Source organism: Trichosurus vulpecula, chromosome 3, assembly GCF_011100635.1.
Source record: "Trichosurus vulpecula isolate mTriVul1 chromosome 3, mTriVul1.pri, whole genome shotgun sequence".
Classification (NCBI taxonomy): Eukaryota; Metazoa; Chordata; class Mammalia; order Diprotodontia; family Phalangeridae; genus Trichosurus; species Trichosurus vulpecula.
In genome coordinates, this window is record NC_050575.1 from 197,216,145 (window position 1) to 197,232,809 (window position 16,665).

The following is a 16,665-nucleotide window of genomic DNA, read 5'->3' on the forward strand; positions in this document are numbered from 1 at the left end:
TGATAATTTTTCTGTAAATTTTTGATCCTTTTTACAATCTCAGTGTTAAATTCTTTGTAATTAAAAGCACTTGGCAAGTGATGATTCATTTAAACTGTAGTTCTGATTCATCACTCTAATTACTGTTACCATGCAATGCCCTTTGACCTGGAAGCGAAACTTTTGTCCTCTTGACACCAGAGGTTAACTGAGCAGGAAGCCAGAGCACTGTGTGTCCCCTCAGTGACCAGTATAATTTAGTAATTGTCTAATTACCTGAAAAGTCGGACGCTGCTACTAAAAATAGTATTAAAAAAATGAAATGAAAGTTATTTTCTAGTTCCAGGAAACCCATCTGTTTTCTATTTTGGGGAAACCATGTGTTCATGTATCTAAATCTCAACTTACTCTAAAGTATCATACCACTTGTCTTCTGTTGAATGAAATGGTTTTTAAACAGAACATCAAATCTAAAGACTTTTTGGACATTTTGAACTACTAAGGCTCAAACTCTATTAAGGTGGAGAAAAGTAGATTTGTTGTAGGTCATCGTCGGCCTCTAAAAGTTAGGGCTTAGAGATTTGAGGACCAGTATTTGTGTGTTCCATCTTTGTTATTTCATTTATTTCCTCTGCTGAAAGTCTGAGTTAAATATTAAGTCACTGATTACCTGGAAATGGGGACAGTTCATTTGTCAAATAGGTGTACTCCACTTGTGAAAAACATTTAAATGGAGTTAGTACTTTTTGAGAAAATGTTTCCCAAAGCATCACAGAAGGTGTGTGCAATGATATATGTCTGTATTAGGAGAACTAGAGAAGGGGATTGAACTCTGGCTGGGATTTTTCCCCACTGAAGCCCTCCATCTTTAATCATCTTTCTTTTTGGTTTCTTCTCTCTCCAGCAGTCTCAAGACCCTCCCACTTTAAAGGGCCCTACACTCACCACCAAAGTCCGGAAAACCATGAGTAGCCGTGTTCATGAAGCTGTGAAAGCAATTGCCCTCTGCCACAATGTTACACCAGTCTATGAGTCTAATGGAGTGACAGATCAAGCAGAAGCGGAGAAGCATTATGAGGACTCGTGCCGGGTATACCAGGCATCCAGCCCAGATGAGGTAAAGCCTCTAGTCGGCTAAAACTTGGGATATGGGCCATTCCTTGCACGTTTTTACAAGCTTGAAATTGGCAATTTCCCAAGGAGTTATCAGGAAACTAGGAATCAGAGTAGATAATTGCTAATGAAATAGAATGAAGACAAATGACTGGATGCAGTGTTTTGGGATAAACACACTTAGAAATAAATGAGAGAATTAGTTTGGACTTTGAGTAAGAAGTTTTTGCCTTAAGATAAGTATGGAATTAGGAAAGAGTAAGAGGTCTTGATTAGCAGCGGGAATGACCAGTGTTTAAAAGGCATGTGGTCCAATTTAAAAGCCACATACCTTTAAAAAGTCCTTTGATGTTGAAACATATTCTATTACTAAAACCAAAAGAACTCATTTGTCTCCCTTCATAGTGAGTGTAGACCCTGGAAACAGAGTTGCCCGTTTTATGTTTATTTATAATGAGCTCCTAATTAGTTTTCCTCCCAATTTCTCATATAGCTAAGAATGTCCGTTGCTTCCATATAGAGGTTGCTCACTCAGCAGGAAAGTGTTTTTATATCCTCTGTCATGCTGACTTGTTATTATAATTCACAAAAATCAATTATTTGTTCTCCTAATTATGTGAGTATTAGGACTGATCATTATATAATCATTAATTATATTATAATTAATTATGAAGAACTCAGTTATATACAGTCCTCAAAAGTTTACAAGGCACCTTAGCCAAAGTCATGAGGTGTAGAGTATGCAAATATTACTATACCCATTTTACAGACAATGAACCAAAGCCCAGAAAGGGAAAGGCATTGGGCCATAGGCACACAGCTTTTCACATTCAAAATTCCAGACCCAGGTTTTCAGACTCTGAATTTAGTGATCTTTCTATGATGCTAAAGCATACTCTTCAAATTCTTTCTCTTACTGTCCCAGGGGATTATCTCAAACTTGAGACTGAATTGAAACATTAAGTTACCTACCATATTTCCATTTTAAAATGGATGAACCTTTAATTTTTTCTGCTTCAAAAGTGACAGCATTGTGGTCAGCTACAGTGATCATTTTCCTTGCTTGTGTATTCAAGAAAGGTATCAATTTTATAAACAGAAGCTAAGGGGAAATTGTTTAGAAATTAAACTTGTATTTTAAGCAAGATAGACCACCTGATTATGCGGTGGATAATTATTCCAAAGCCATTTGGGGTAGTCCACCTGTATTGGCAAAATCTCTATATATGATGTCCGTGCTTGTCGTAGTTTCTTCTCCTTTTTCAAAGGGAGTAGAGATCTGGTATAATAGAGTGCCAGAGTTAGAATCAGGTGATCTTGGGCAAGTCACTTAACCTCTCTGGGCCTCAGTTTCCTCATCTGAAAAATGAAGATGGGAAGGATAAGGTTTTTTTTTTTTTTTTTTTTTTTAGGATCCTCTTGGTTCTAGATATTTTGATTTTCTTTAAAGAGTTGCTCTGATATGTTTAGATATCCTTAATTTACCTCAAAATTAACCTCTGATTCTCTTAGATCCCTTAAATCAGGACTTTTTAAATAGTCTACGAACTTGTTTTTTTAAAAAAAATTTTATTACTATTTTAGTATAGTTCTTTTCCTTATAATTCTATGTATTTTATAAACCTTCTGAGAAGGGGTCCATAGAGTTAATCAGCCTGCCAAAGGTGTCCATGGCATACAAAGAGATTAAGAATCCTTTCCTTTTATCAATCAATCATCAAACACCTATTAAAAGTGATTTTTGTTTGCAGAGTCTGTGCTGGACACTGGCAGAGGGGAGCTAAGCTATGCCCACTGCCATCATGGCGCTCATAGGTTTGTAGGGAGAAAAGACCCAAATGCACGGTACTGAGTGCATTAGAGACATGAAATGAAACTTAAATGAAATCTTATATGTGTCCTTTGCCCTCTTCTTCTCTCTTTAATTTTTCCTTGATTTCACATGAATAGATACTGGAATTTCATGTCATCAGTGACTGTTAAAATCTGTGCCATATTTGCAGTGCGACAAATTCCTAGGAGTGGTAGTTTTGTCAACTGTAAAGTGGGGAGTTAATATCTGTAAAGTGCTTATCATAATGCCTGGCATATAGTAGGTGCTATATAAATGTTAGCTATTATTATATTGTTATTATTGAAGGATAATTCAGAGGGAAAGAATATATAGTATGTGTACACACATATGCCATATATGTGTATGTATATATTTATGTGCACATATGTGTGTATACAGATAAGATTTTTTTGTGTGTGTGTATATATATTTATATGCATATGTGTTGTTATGTAGTTGTGTTCAATTCTTTGCTTGGCAAAGATACTGTAGTGTTTTGCCATTTACTTCTCTAGCTCATTTTACAGATGAGGAAACTGAGGCAAACAGGGTTAAATGGCTTGCTCAGGGTCACATAGCTAGTAAGTATCTGAGACCATATTTGAACTCAGGAAGAGAGGAGTCTTCCTGATTCCAAACCCAGTGCTCTATCCACTGTGCCATCAATTGCCCTTATATACAGTATACACACACACACACACACGTATGTGCTTTGCTAGAGTGTGAACTCCTTGAGAGGAGGGATTGCTTCATTCTTTCTATCCCCAGTGCCTAGCATAGTCCTTGGCACAGAGCAGGAACTTCATGAATGCTTGTTGGTTGATTTGCTCCCATTACCTGACAGAATTGGGATCTGTATAATTTCCAGATGTTGGTTATCTTATCATTCATAGTTAGTTCCTAGTATTTTTTGAAAAATTGGATAATGATTTGAAATTTCTTGGCTTTTTAATGGTCCCTCACATGTTTCTGTGTACCTGCCTTAGGTTTGAGATGCTTATATATTTACACGGTGCTGTCAGAATCACTGGACCTAGAGCTAGGAGACCCAGTTTCACATCCTGGTTCTGACACTTGCTTAGCCATATTGGCCAGGGATAAGTAGTCCTGATGCTTCATCCCTTTGCCTCAGTTATGCTTATCCAGGGTTCCGAAGTCACCTCGCTTTTCTAAGTCTAGGTTTCCTTGTCTGTAAAGTAGAGATAATAGTACTTGCACTGTATACAAGTGTACAGTGGTTTTGAGTGAAGTGCTTTGGAAACCTGAAAGTGAAATCTAGATGGAATTATGAATATCATTCTCTTCTTGGGACTTAGTTCAGAGTTATATGTTAATGTCAATCATTTGGAGAGTTGAAGCGCTCTCTTTTTCATTAAGGGAAAATTTTCGGGTTTTTTTTCACCTCAATTGTGAATCCTGAGTGATTTCAGCAAAATAAATATTTTTTGGGTGAAGACATTGGACTAAAGACAACACTTTGAAGGCATTCATGGTTCAAATTTCTTAACCATTAAACCTTAGAGATGATTCAGTCCCATTGCTTCATTTCAGCTTAAATAGAATTCTTCAGAAAGCCTTACTGTTTATGAATTCCTCCTGGACTAAGTGAAAGTTTTACTAAGGTTGAAAATACTCCCTTTGAAATTCTATATCAATAAAATATTCTAGGCAAGGTTAGTTTATGAAATGCATACAGAAACTTGTATTCATTTTACTCCAAAGCTGCGAGAGTAATTTCTACCAGTTGGCACAGATTCATTTCCTGTAACAGAAAGCAGGATTTCCTAAATTTGTTTCCTGTGCACATTCTGCTTTCGAACCCTTGAAGTATCTTTATTCAGATATCGATTACAGCCTTAGGGGTACTGATCCTTCACTGGCAGCCATACAGTAACTAACAGGGGAAATTAAGTAGATATAATCTGATCAGAGATAAGTGTGCCTGAGATTCTTGAGCAAATACTCTTTAATTCAGACAGCATTCCACAATTTCTAAGACTTTGGGGGTGGAGTGTGGGGGGCAAAGTATATGATGATGGAGAGGTTGGTGATAGGTAATAAATTGATTAATGTTATTGTTTCAGCACCTAGGAAATTAAGGCATGATGCTTCTTACAGAGGACTAGCAGCAAAGGATGATGGACTTTGCTGTCTGTGAAATGAAATTTATTGAAGTGCCTTTAACTGGGGCTTTTGAACACTTTTGGTAATTTGAGAAAGGAATCCAAAGGGAAATTCCTCATGAAATGCAGAAGTAAGAGTGTGTTTAATATATGTAGATATGTGTGGGATCAGTTACACTGAATCTCTCTATGGACTCTCATGTAGCAACATGCTGTCACGCTAGACTATTAGATTGTGTTTGATCCAGTATTCAGTGGTGAGTGCCACCCTTTATATTCTACTTTTACCATGAAAGACAAACTGTTAGAGCTGGGAGGGAGTTTAGAGGTAAACAACTAGACCAGAGGTTCCCAAACTTATTGGCCTACCGCCTGCTTTTCAAGAAGGTTGCTCAGCACCCCCTGGAAATCTACTTTCTTTAACCCTTTAATGTTGTTTTTAAAAAAATTTTCATCATTTAAAAAAAGTATAAAACATATTTTTAAAAATGACACATCTTAAATTTGATAATTTATCGTAAATTTGTGCTTTTTCCTGCATTGAAATTTTGATGATGCAGTATTGTGTCATGTAGCCATATAGTATCATGTTGTAAACAAGTCATTACACTCATATATTCCTGCTGATGCATGCTGGACTTCCCAACAATGCATGACATGCTTTCCTACCAACACTTGCTTTTTAAGACCTGAAGGCAGACATGACCACTAATTGGTTGTTACTTGTGTTTTATGTGTTTATTTGGAAAATAATGTAATTACTATGACTTGAACTCTTTGGTCAGTGTGTCCTGGTTTGGGGGAATGGTACTAAAGTTGCAGCCAAGTATGGAACCTGATTGTTAAATGGAATAGATAAAGCACAAACCAAATTAATTCTGGATAATAACACCACAACAGATGAAACATGTATGAACAGTGTTTCAAAATTTTCTTATTTTCACTTCTTTCCTTATGCTTCCATTGCCCCCTTATTTTATTTAACATTCCCCAATTGCACCTGAGATTAGTACCACCCCTCTGGATCATTCCAAGGCCCCCCAGGGGCCAGTATCACCCCCTTTGGGAACCTATGAACTAGACTCTCTCATTTTATAGATTAGCAAATACACATAGGGAAGTGTAGCTATTTGCTTATGGACTTGAACTCAGGCCTTTTTTTAGGTCAGTATATCTTTTTTAAAATCTGGACCTTGCTGGTGAAGTTTCTAAAGTGCTGACCACTTCTTAAAGTGCTGACTTAAATTAGGATTGGTTGGAGTGTTAAATATCATAAATGAATTATTAGTTCACAACCAAGGCTTTTCATTAAAAGAAAGCAGCCTGTAGCCTACCTATGGTCGACTATTCTTTGAGAACCACCAGCCTACTTAGAAGAATAGGAAATTTACAGTTATAATTGAATCTAAGTCTCCATTCTTTGTAGTACTATATACTTACTACCTCCTTGTGGTATGGCTCTTAATTAAAATTTGAAAAATCTTATGTCTGTGATCATGAAACTATGGATAAACTTACTGTCTAGAGCAGAATAGTTTGGGGTCTATTATAGTTTTAATTCAATCCAGCAAACATATATTGAGTGCCTACTATGTGCAAAGCACTGGGATTACTAAAATGTTTGACTTTTGGGAAGCAATGTGAATTCTTCAGCATTAAAAAATTAGTTTTTGCCTTATATTATAAGTGTTCTTACAGTGACTAAATAACCTTTCATTCTTGTCAAGGGGTGAAACATTTAATGGCTTCTGGTCTAGTTCCTAAACACATATCTCCATATACAAGGGAGAATTAATTAAAACCTGTCACCAGTGGTTTACTGCTGCCCATAGGATAAAAGGAAAGCCATTTCTTTGGAAATCTTTGACCCAAATTTCTCTGATTTAGGTGTTTTTGTTCTTCTTTAAAGAAAGGCAAAAGCTTGTTCCAGTCATCCCATTTCACCATTGAGACCAATCCAAAATGGGAGCAAAACATGGAGTTGGCCCTTCCTCCCTAAAGTTTCCAGAATTAATTTGGTTTGTGCTTTATCTATTCCATACTTGGCTGCAACTTTAGTACCATTCCCCCAATCTAGGACAGACTGACCAAAGATCTTTGGAAGTCAGTTGGAGGATTGAGGCTCTCGATGAAGAGATTAAATTCAGTAAATGTGTATACCTACTAAGTACCAGCTACTATGTGCCAAAGCACATGACTGTGCTCAAAGATGATTTATGGTAGTCTCTGCCTTTAAGAAACTTAACTGAGTCAAGGAGCTAAGACATGAACACAAATAACTATAGTATAAAATAGAATGTAAGTAAGTAGTAAAGATAGACATAAAATGTTCCAAGAGATCTGAGGAAGAAGAGATCTCTCCTGAATGGCAGAATCTTGGCATGTGAAAGAACCTCAGAAATGATCTATTACATTGTGTTAGACTAATAGAGGTTTGAAGAAGCTGTGTCAGCGTATACCACCTCTTGATGGCTAAGGATCTTCTACAGCCATCATGTCAAACTCAAATAGAAATAGGGGGCATACATGAGGATTCCTGTGAGCCACAAATTGACTTAGAAAACCACACACATTGCAATAATTATTATTTTTTTTAAATTAAAAATCAGAGTGGAAAACTATAATTTAATCTGGTTTGGGCCAGCCACACTTGGGAATATGGTGGGCCACATGCAGGCCACAGGCTATGTGTTTGATACCTCTGTTCTAGAGGACCTTCTGCCATTTCAGTGCTTTTTGGGCTTGCTGGACAAGTCTTCCTGATATGGACCAGACTAGGAGGAAAAAGGAAAAGAGAAGAAAAGTTACAGTCTCCCTCCCCACAAAGAGTCACCATAATGAGAGAAAAAACAAAAAAATGTGGAGGAGAACAAAGGCCAGAGATCCTAAGCATTTCTTACCACCAACTTTGGAATGAGGAAGTCTCAAGTCTCAATTATTTGGTCCATGTGGTAGGTGATGCTAAATCTTTACAATTTTTCATGGTGGATTCTCCTAATGTGAATTGGCTAAGTTGGAACCAGAGCAGTATTCGGAATATCAGAGTCACAGAACAGATGATGACACCTCCATTACAGGCATGGATTTCTTTTCTTTATGTGAGGTGTTGACAGTGAGAAGGATAGGGCTGCTAGGTTGTGCAGTGCATAGAGCACTTGCCTGGGAGTCAGGAGGACTAGAGTTCAAATCCAGCTTCAGATACTTACTAGCTGCATGACCCTGGGTAATTCATTTAACCCTGATCGCCCCCCCCCCCAAAAAAAAAGGAAATTAAAAAAAGAATGAGTAGGAGCAGCTCTAGGAACAAGTCACAGCATGGACACTTCTGGCACAGTCAACAATTCTTCATCGTGTATCAGGATCCTTTATAGTGGCTAAGCAGTCATAAGCCACTTGCATGCAACCTGTACCAACTCAGTATTCCTTGGCATTCCTGCCCAACCTCCCTCCACCTCCCCTCCTCCACTGCCTTTCCTGAGGGTCACATGAGGGGAATGATATCAAACCCCTTCTTTCACAGGGACTAAATAAGGACTCTCCTTCACCCTTATACAAGTGACTCAATTACCACCAAGTCTGTTAAGAGATCCTCTTTCTTCCAAGTGGATATACACCTACCATGGTTAGGTTTTTAGATGACAGTTTCATCTTCCCCAGGAAAGCAGGTACCTCTCAGCAATACTCCTTTTGGTCCTCTAAGCCTTTTCTTGGAAGAAGTTGTCCAGACTATCCTAGAGGAAAGGAAGCCTGCCAATTGAAGGGAGCCTAGACAAATTCTCCTGTGTTTATGGACCCCTCTGGGGAGACAAGAACCCTGAAGCCAAGACAGCACTGCATGGGGGTACAAATAAGGAAGGGCCAAATAAGGTCAGCTGGAACTATCTCCAAGCACAATCTGTTCTTATAAGTGTTCCTGAAGATTTGCATTCCAGAAACCACTTGCCTGGAGAGCCCTAACCCTTCCCAGTGGGGGCATTGATTTGTCACAGACATGGCTTCTGGGAAGTTGGATACCTGATCTAGCAGTCAGATGCATGAAAATGTAGCTTTTGATTAGCAGGAGCAACTATCTTGTCCTAAGGTGGGAGAGTGCTCTTTGGCCAGCTGGGGACAAATTGAGGACCACTAGGGTTAAATTGATGTTGTATTTGGCACAAGAAGCCAAGCTGGGCATGAGTAGCTGCCTTGTTCTTAGTTAGGGGAATCATATGGTTCTGAGTCCAGCACAACGTGGCATTACCACTCCAATGTCCAAATTGTCACTGGATCCTCTCTCCAACCTCTGCTGTTCTTATAATCATCGTCACGTGGTCATTTAGCATATAATATGTCTGATGGGTGTTGACATACCCCGCAATAACTGGATACAATGGGAGACATGGGCAATATTCCTCTATTGGGCCTGACCCCAAAGTAGAGAACCTTTGTTTGTCTACTCCTGTGCTTTTTAGGCTCCAGACCATTTGACCAGATCCATAGCCACAACCCAGGAATTAGTATAGATGCAGATCTTTTCTACCCCGTCCCTCAAAGTTTTCTCACATGCTAGCCATGCATCCTGGAGCTCAGCCCAGTGGAAGGTTTTTTCAGGACTTCTATTCCCTTGACCATCCCCTAGTTTCTGGATTAATGACTGGCTAAGTCTAATTTTGACTGTATCTCTCATAGTGGATGGAACCATTAGTCTACCAGGCATAATGACATTCCTCAGGAACCTGGTTGTTATAGGTGGGGCCTATTGGGCTAGTAGGGGAGGCAGTGTTCCAGGGGCTGTACTGGAGGCCTCACTCTTCAGGGTCATAAAGAACCAAGGGGAGAGACTGCTGGACAACCTGCTTTATATCTTCCAAGCTGTAGCTTGTTCTGGGCCCCACTTCAAAGAGATAGACTTGCAGGTAGTTCAGTGAATGGAGGCCATCAGAATTCCCAGAGAGGGAATGTAGGTTCTTCAAAACTTGAAGTATCTAATAATTTTCTGGGCTTCCTTTTTAGATTATGGGGAAGCAAATGTCAGAAGCTCATTTTGAACAGTGTTTGAAATCCTCTGGATTTCCCATGCTCACCACATTCCCTAAAACTGGGCTGAATGGGCTAGACCCTGGATTTTCTTAGTATTGTCTATCCTTTGTCCCACATACGGGCCATCATCTGATCATCTGCCACTGTGGCCTCACCTGACCTGCTCGACATTGTATTTTCAATATAGTGGTGTACATCAGTGCCCTTAGGAAGGCCACTTTTAGGCCTCTGCCTACCATAATATGGAAGTATAAGGGACAGTTCAAGTAGCCCTGGGGAATAATGGTGATGGTATATTGGACTCTTTCCCAGGTGAAAACAAACAGCTTCTGACCACTCTTAGCCACAGGAATAGAGAAAAAAGGATTAGCAAGACTGATAACGCCATAACCTGGTTGTTAAACCCACCCTGGACCTGGGCTACATGGTCAACAGTGTTGAAAAGATCAGGAATGGTTATAGTGATGGGTATGACAACTTTGTTCTGCTCTAATCCACTGTAAGCCACCAGATGCCATCTGCCTTCCTCACAGTTAACACAGGATTGTTGTAAGGAGAGCTGGTATAACAAAGTAACCCAGCTTTTTCCACTAACATCACTGGAGAAGAAATATGTTTTATCCCTTGTAAAATATCTTTCATCTTTGTACTGTATTGTATTAACTATGTAAGATGGTTCAAGTAATTCTAGGGGTTTCCATTTGACCCTACCCACAGTAATATGCTTTGGGATTGCTGAAAGGGCCCTCATAGATAATGAGTCCATTATATCCTTTTCCTCCATGTTCTGCCCTCTCCAGCCTTCCTTGAATCATCCAAAATGGGGGCAAGGGCCTTAGAGAGTACCTCAAGCTTATGTGGAATTGAAAGGCTCCTAGTTCTAAGTTTCCTGGTACTAAGTGTTAAGTTTCCCTGTACAGTTTTATAAGCTCCTCTATGGGCTGGCCATCGATTGCTTTCTTACGAATCCTATTTTTCATCTCCAAAGCTCCTTCTGGGAAAGGATGTCATTGTCCTTTGCCCACCTAGTAGGGTGGCTGCCTCTGTAATTCTTCCCCTCTTTTCAGACTATCTTTTCTTGCTAACAACAGTATTTTCCCAGGCTGTAACGGGCCCTAGCTTCCTGTGCAGATTTCATCAACTGATCATCCCACGTATGTGTGATTGTGTGGCAGGGGAATCTATAGCTAAAATCTAACTCATGTAGTCTCCAGAAATCCACCAAGCTTAAAGGTCCAGAGTCTGTGTGGCTGTGACTTTTTATACCTTTAGGTGACCAGGAAACTTCAGAGGGGAGTCTTGGACATAGAGACAGCTTTGTTTCCCTTTAGGAAAGGCTAATCCCCTGTTAAAGGAGGGAAAGAGGAGAGGCGTTAACCTGTTCTGTGTGGTGGGGGTGGGAGAAGCTGCGTCAGGGAAATGATGGTGAATGTTAGTCCTACCTGACTTACCTATGTGGTAAATTGGAAGGCTCCCTATTACCTCCAGGATCAAATATCAAATCCTCTGCCTTTTAAATTCTTTACCATCTGGCCTACCTCCTACCTTTCTGGGCTTCTTACACCTTACTATTACACCTTACTCCCCTCTTCATGTCTTACCATCCATTGACAATGGCCTCTTGGCCATTCTTTTAACTAGACACCCCATCTCCCAGCTTGGGACACTTTCCCTGGCTGTCCCTCAAGCCTGGAATGCTCTCTTTCCTCATTTCTGCCTCCTGGCTTCCCTGGCTTCTTTCAGGTCTCATCTAAAATCCCATCTTCTAAAAGCAACCTTTTCCTAGCCCCCTTAACGCTTACCTCAAATTTATCTTGTTCAGATCTCATTAGTACATAGTGCCAACATAGTACATAGGGTTTTTTTTTTTTTGCATGTTGTCTCCTCCATTAGATTGAGTTTCTTGAGGGTAATGATTGTCTTTTGCCTTTCTTTGTATCCTCTGAACCTAGCACAGTGCTTGGTACATAGTAGATGCTTAATTAATGCTTATTTACATGATTTGCCTCATAAACTGCCCCATTCTACTTTTGAACAGCTGTGATTATTTGGAGTTTTTCTTAATGTCAAGGCAAAATTTTCATCTCTACAAACTCCAACCATATCACTCCCAGTTTTATCTTCTGGTGCCAAGCAGACCAAGTCTAAACCCTTTTTCTTAAGTCCTTCAAATACTTGAGGGCAGCAATCATGTTCTCCTGTCATCTTTTCCCTAGGCTTAAAACGCTCAGTTTCTTCCATTGATTGTCATATAGTATGTTTTAGAAGTCCCCCACCCTTGGCTATCACCCGCAGAATTCTTTCTAAGTTATCAGCGTCCTTCCTAAAATGTGGTGCCCAAATGTGGTCTGAGAATTTGTTCATCATCTATTCTGTAAACCATTCTTTTTAACACAGCAGTAGCTTTTTGACTTTCATATTGTAGTTTGGATTCATAGTGAGCTTGTAGTCCACCAGAATCCCCAGGTCTGTTTCATGAACTGCTCTATTTTGTACTTGTGAAGTTTATTGTTTTTTAGCCAAATGTGGGGCAGTCATTAGAAGAGCCGTTATGGGAATTTTTCAGTTCATTTGAACAAATATTTATTGGGAATGTCTCATGTACAAGGAACTGTGCTAACTTTGGGAATACAAAGATACTAGTTGGCATAGTCCCTTCCCTCAAGGAGCTTATTAGCCTCAGGTGCTAAAAAATGGAATTATTCTTCTGAAGAGATGCTCCATGGAGCTAGAATAACCTTTTATAGGCCAGGGATGCTTGACCTCTGGCCTGTGAATTTGAATTGGAAAAAAAAATTACATTTTTACTTCAATGTAATTGATTTTCTTGGAAATCCTAAGTATTTTATTTTATGTATTTAAAAACATATTCTGAGAAGGGGCCCATAGGCTTCACCAGATTGCCGAAGGGGTCCATGACACACAAAAAATAAAGAACTCCTGCTATAGGCTTAGAGAATGTTAGAATCGGAGGGACTTTAGAAATGATCTAGTCTATTTCCTTCATTTTACAGATGAGAAAACAGTCCCAGAAATGGAAAATGACTTACCCAAGGTCACACAGATTAAATCAAATTGTCATGGATTGTCATTTTTAACCTGTGGTTTTTTTTTTCTATTGTGATTTCAAGAAATTAAAAAAAATCATCCCAGTCCCAGAAATGGAAAATGGCTTACCCAGAGTCACACAGATTAAATAAATCCAATTGTTATGGAAATTTACTTAATGAGAATGGCTTAGCATCATTTTTAATCTGTCAATTTCTTTTTCTCTTGTAATTTTGAGGAATTAAAAAAAAACATCTTTAGAATTGCATACTCATGGTGGCATAGGCCCAGCGTGATTTTGTTTTTCTTCTCTGTATTTTCTTAGAGAATATCTTTACATTGAAGCTGATATACAAAAGTAGCATATTTGAGCAGAAGGTGAAAGTGTAAGACTACCTACAGTGCTCATATCCTGTTTGGATAAGGTTTGAATACGCTTGCCAAGGTTTCAATTATCACACTGCTACAGGGAAATGAGGGGAAAGAGAGTGAGGTTACTTACTGGGGACTCCATTGAGTGAAGTGTGCTGTGGTAGAGAATATCTGTCTTTAAAACTACATGGCTTGGAGTTCAGAATACAGTTGTGTTCCTGGACAAGTCACTTAACTTCTGTCTGCCTCAGTTTCCCTCAACTGTAAAATGTGCATCATAATGGTACCTACCTCCCAGGTTGTTGTAAGGACCAAATGAGATAATATTCATAAAGTGCTTGGTACATAGTAGGTGTTTAATAAATGCATATTACTGCCCACTCCCACCCCTACCTCTTATTATCTATGTGATCTTGGGCAAATCATTTAGCCTCTTTAGGTCTTAGTCTCTGAATCTATAAAATAAACAGATTAAATCAGATGACCTTTAAGGTGCTTTTCAGCTTTAAATCTATGATCCTATAGTCATTGCTTCATTTAATTATCAATTTAGATTCAGTATCTCCGAACCTCCTCACCTTCCCCCCACCCCCACCCAATGAACAATTTATATTCATTAGCAATAACAGCCAACTAGATAATCTTAGCATCATAGAATGTTAGAATTGGAAGGGACCAGTGAGATCAAGTCCAAGTTGAGCTCCCTCATTTTACAGAGGGAAAAAACTGAGGCTCATGGAAATCATACTTGGTAGAAGTCAAGACTAGAATTCCTTTAGTTCTCCTCCCCCTTCACCACTATGTAGGAGATTTGATAAGGATTGTAGCTAATGAAAACAATAATGCTTAGCATTATGCCCGGCATATAGTAAGTGCTTAATAAATGTTTGTTGATGGACATAATTGGGAGCTTATAAGTTATAGGACCTAAAGGAGCTATATTGGACATTTGAAGACCAACCAGAGAAAGAAGATCAATTTATTGTAGAATCATGTTTCATTTGAAGTGTCATTGTTTGTCCTCACCATTATTTAATTAAAAAAAATACCTACTAAAGTCTATGACCCCAAGTCTTAACTTTTGAGCCATTGTTTCATTAAGCATCAATTTAGTCTTGTATCTAGGACACTGTGTTAGACCTAGGGTTGTGAAAATTCTCTCTCTCCCTCTCCTCCCTTTCTTCCCCCTTCTATTTCCTCCTCCTCCTCCTCCTCCCCTTTCCTCCCTCCCTCCCTCTCTCTCTCTCTCTCTCTCTCTCTCTCTTCTTCTCTTTCCCTCTCCCTCTTCCCACCTTCCTACTTGTCTAACTGCTCCCTTTGCTCTTTGTTCACCTATGTCCTGTCTCTTATCTGTGGATGTATCTCAAGTTTACATCCTGGCCTCTCTTCTGTCCTCTCTGTATACCCTCGCTAGGTGACCTCATCTGCTCCTATGAGTTTAACTATCATCTCAATGTAGGTTATTCCCAGTGTATATATCCAGTCTTAAGTTCTCTCTGGGGCAGCTAGGTGGCATAGTAGATGGCATGCCAGGCCTGAAATCAGGAAGGCTCATCTTCTTGAGTTCAAATCTGGCCTCCGACATTAGCTATTTGACCCTGAACAAGTCACTTAACCCTATTTGCCTCAGTTTCCTCATCTGCAAAATGAGCTGGAGAAGGAAATGGCAAACCAGTCCAGTATTTTTGCCAAGAAAACTCCAAATGGGGTCACGAAGAGTCAGATGATACTGAACCAACTCAACAACAACAACAACAAAGTTCTCTCCTGTGAATTTCATGTTCAGCTTTTTTATTTGCTGCTTAGCTATTTTAAACTGGATGTCCCATCGACATCTCAAGCTCATCTAAAACTGAACTCGTTATATTTCCCAACAAACCACTTGAAATCTGAATTTCCTTATTTGTGTTGAAGGTATAAACCATCTAGCTTAGGTTCACAACCTCACACTATTCTTGACTCTCCCTCGGTCTCCATATCTAACCAGTTGCCAAACCTTGTCATTCCTGCCTCTCACATCCATCCCGTTCTGGCTGCTCACCTAGCCACCATTCTAGGTCAGTCCTTCATCCCTTCCTGCTTGGATTACTAATATTATAGTAACTTCCTTGCTTCCACTCTCTCCTTTTATCAGTTCATCTTCCACATAACTACACAAGTAATTTTCTTAAAGTATAAATTTGACCACGTCCACTCTCCTACTCAGTAAATTCCAGTGGCTCCCTACTACCCCAGGATCAAATATTAGTTCCTCTGTTTAGTTTTTAACGCTTGTCACTACCTGGTCCCAAACTATCTTAAAAAACCTATTATATATTACTCCTGCTATACCTCACTCTACAATCCTGGGTCTAATTCATCCAAACTGGCCTTTTTCTTTTTCTTCACACATTACCCACTTTATCTCTTATGTTCATGCTTTTGCACTTGCCTGGAATGCAGTCCTCACTCACTTATTCCTCTTAAAACTCCTTATTTCCTACAAAACTGTTCAAATAACCACTTTTATGTGAAAACTTTGCTAATTCTCTCAAGTTGCTGGTGTCTTATCCCATGCACTTTCTATATGCTTATTTATGTGCCGATTATCTCTTATAGTAGAATGTATCCTTCTTAAGGGCAGGACTTTGATACTTGTCTTTGTATCCACATTTCATGTCACAGAGTAGTCATTTACTAAATGAATGAGTGAAAGACATTTATTAAACGCTTATCGTGTGCCAACCGCTGTGCTGAAGGTTGAAGATACAGATACGAAAACTAGACAGTTTCTGCACTTAAGGAGATTATATTGTAAGAGAGGAGACTGCACATTACATTTAGGGAGTATTGGTTTGGGAAAGATGTTTTGTTCTGGGCAGTGGGGTGGGGGGGTGGAGTGGGATGGTAGTAATATTGATTTAATTATAATTTTCTGGGCTAGTGTTGGGACAGTGAGGTGGCACAGTAGAAGGAGTGTCAGGCCAAGAGTCAGGAAGACCTGGGTTCAAATGTGGTCTCAGACACTAGCCGTGTGACCCTGGGCAAGTCATCTAACTATTTTTGCCTCAGTTTCTTCATCTGTAAAATGAGATGGAGAAGGAAATGGCAAACCATTCCAGTATCTTTGCCAAGAAAACCCCAAGTTGGGGATATGAAGAGTTGGACATGACTAAAATGACTAAACCAACAAGAAGG

General features: G+C 39.3%; 1 protein-coding gene across 1 annotated transcript in view; it reads left to right on the forward strand.

Annotated features, from left to right (window-relative positions):
• The window catches only part of ATP9A (ATPase phospholipid transporting 9A (putative)), a 162,178-nt gene that overhangs the window by 103,868 nt on the left and 41,645 nt on the right, over positions 1-16,665 (forward strand). The window contains exon 14 of the mRNA XM_036751652.1: positions 884-1,096. Coding sequence (XP_036607547.1) covers positions 884-1,096 — 213 coding nt within the window. The remainder of the gene's footprint in view (positions 1-883; positions 1,097-16,665) is intronic.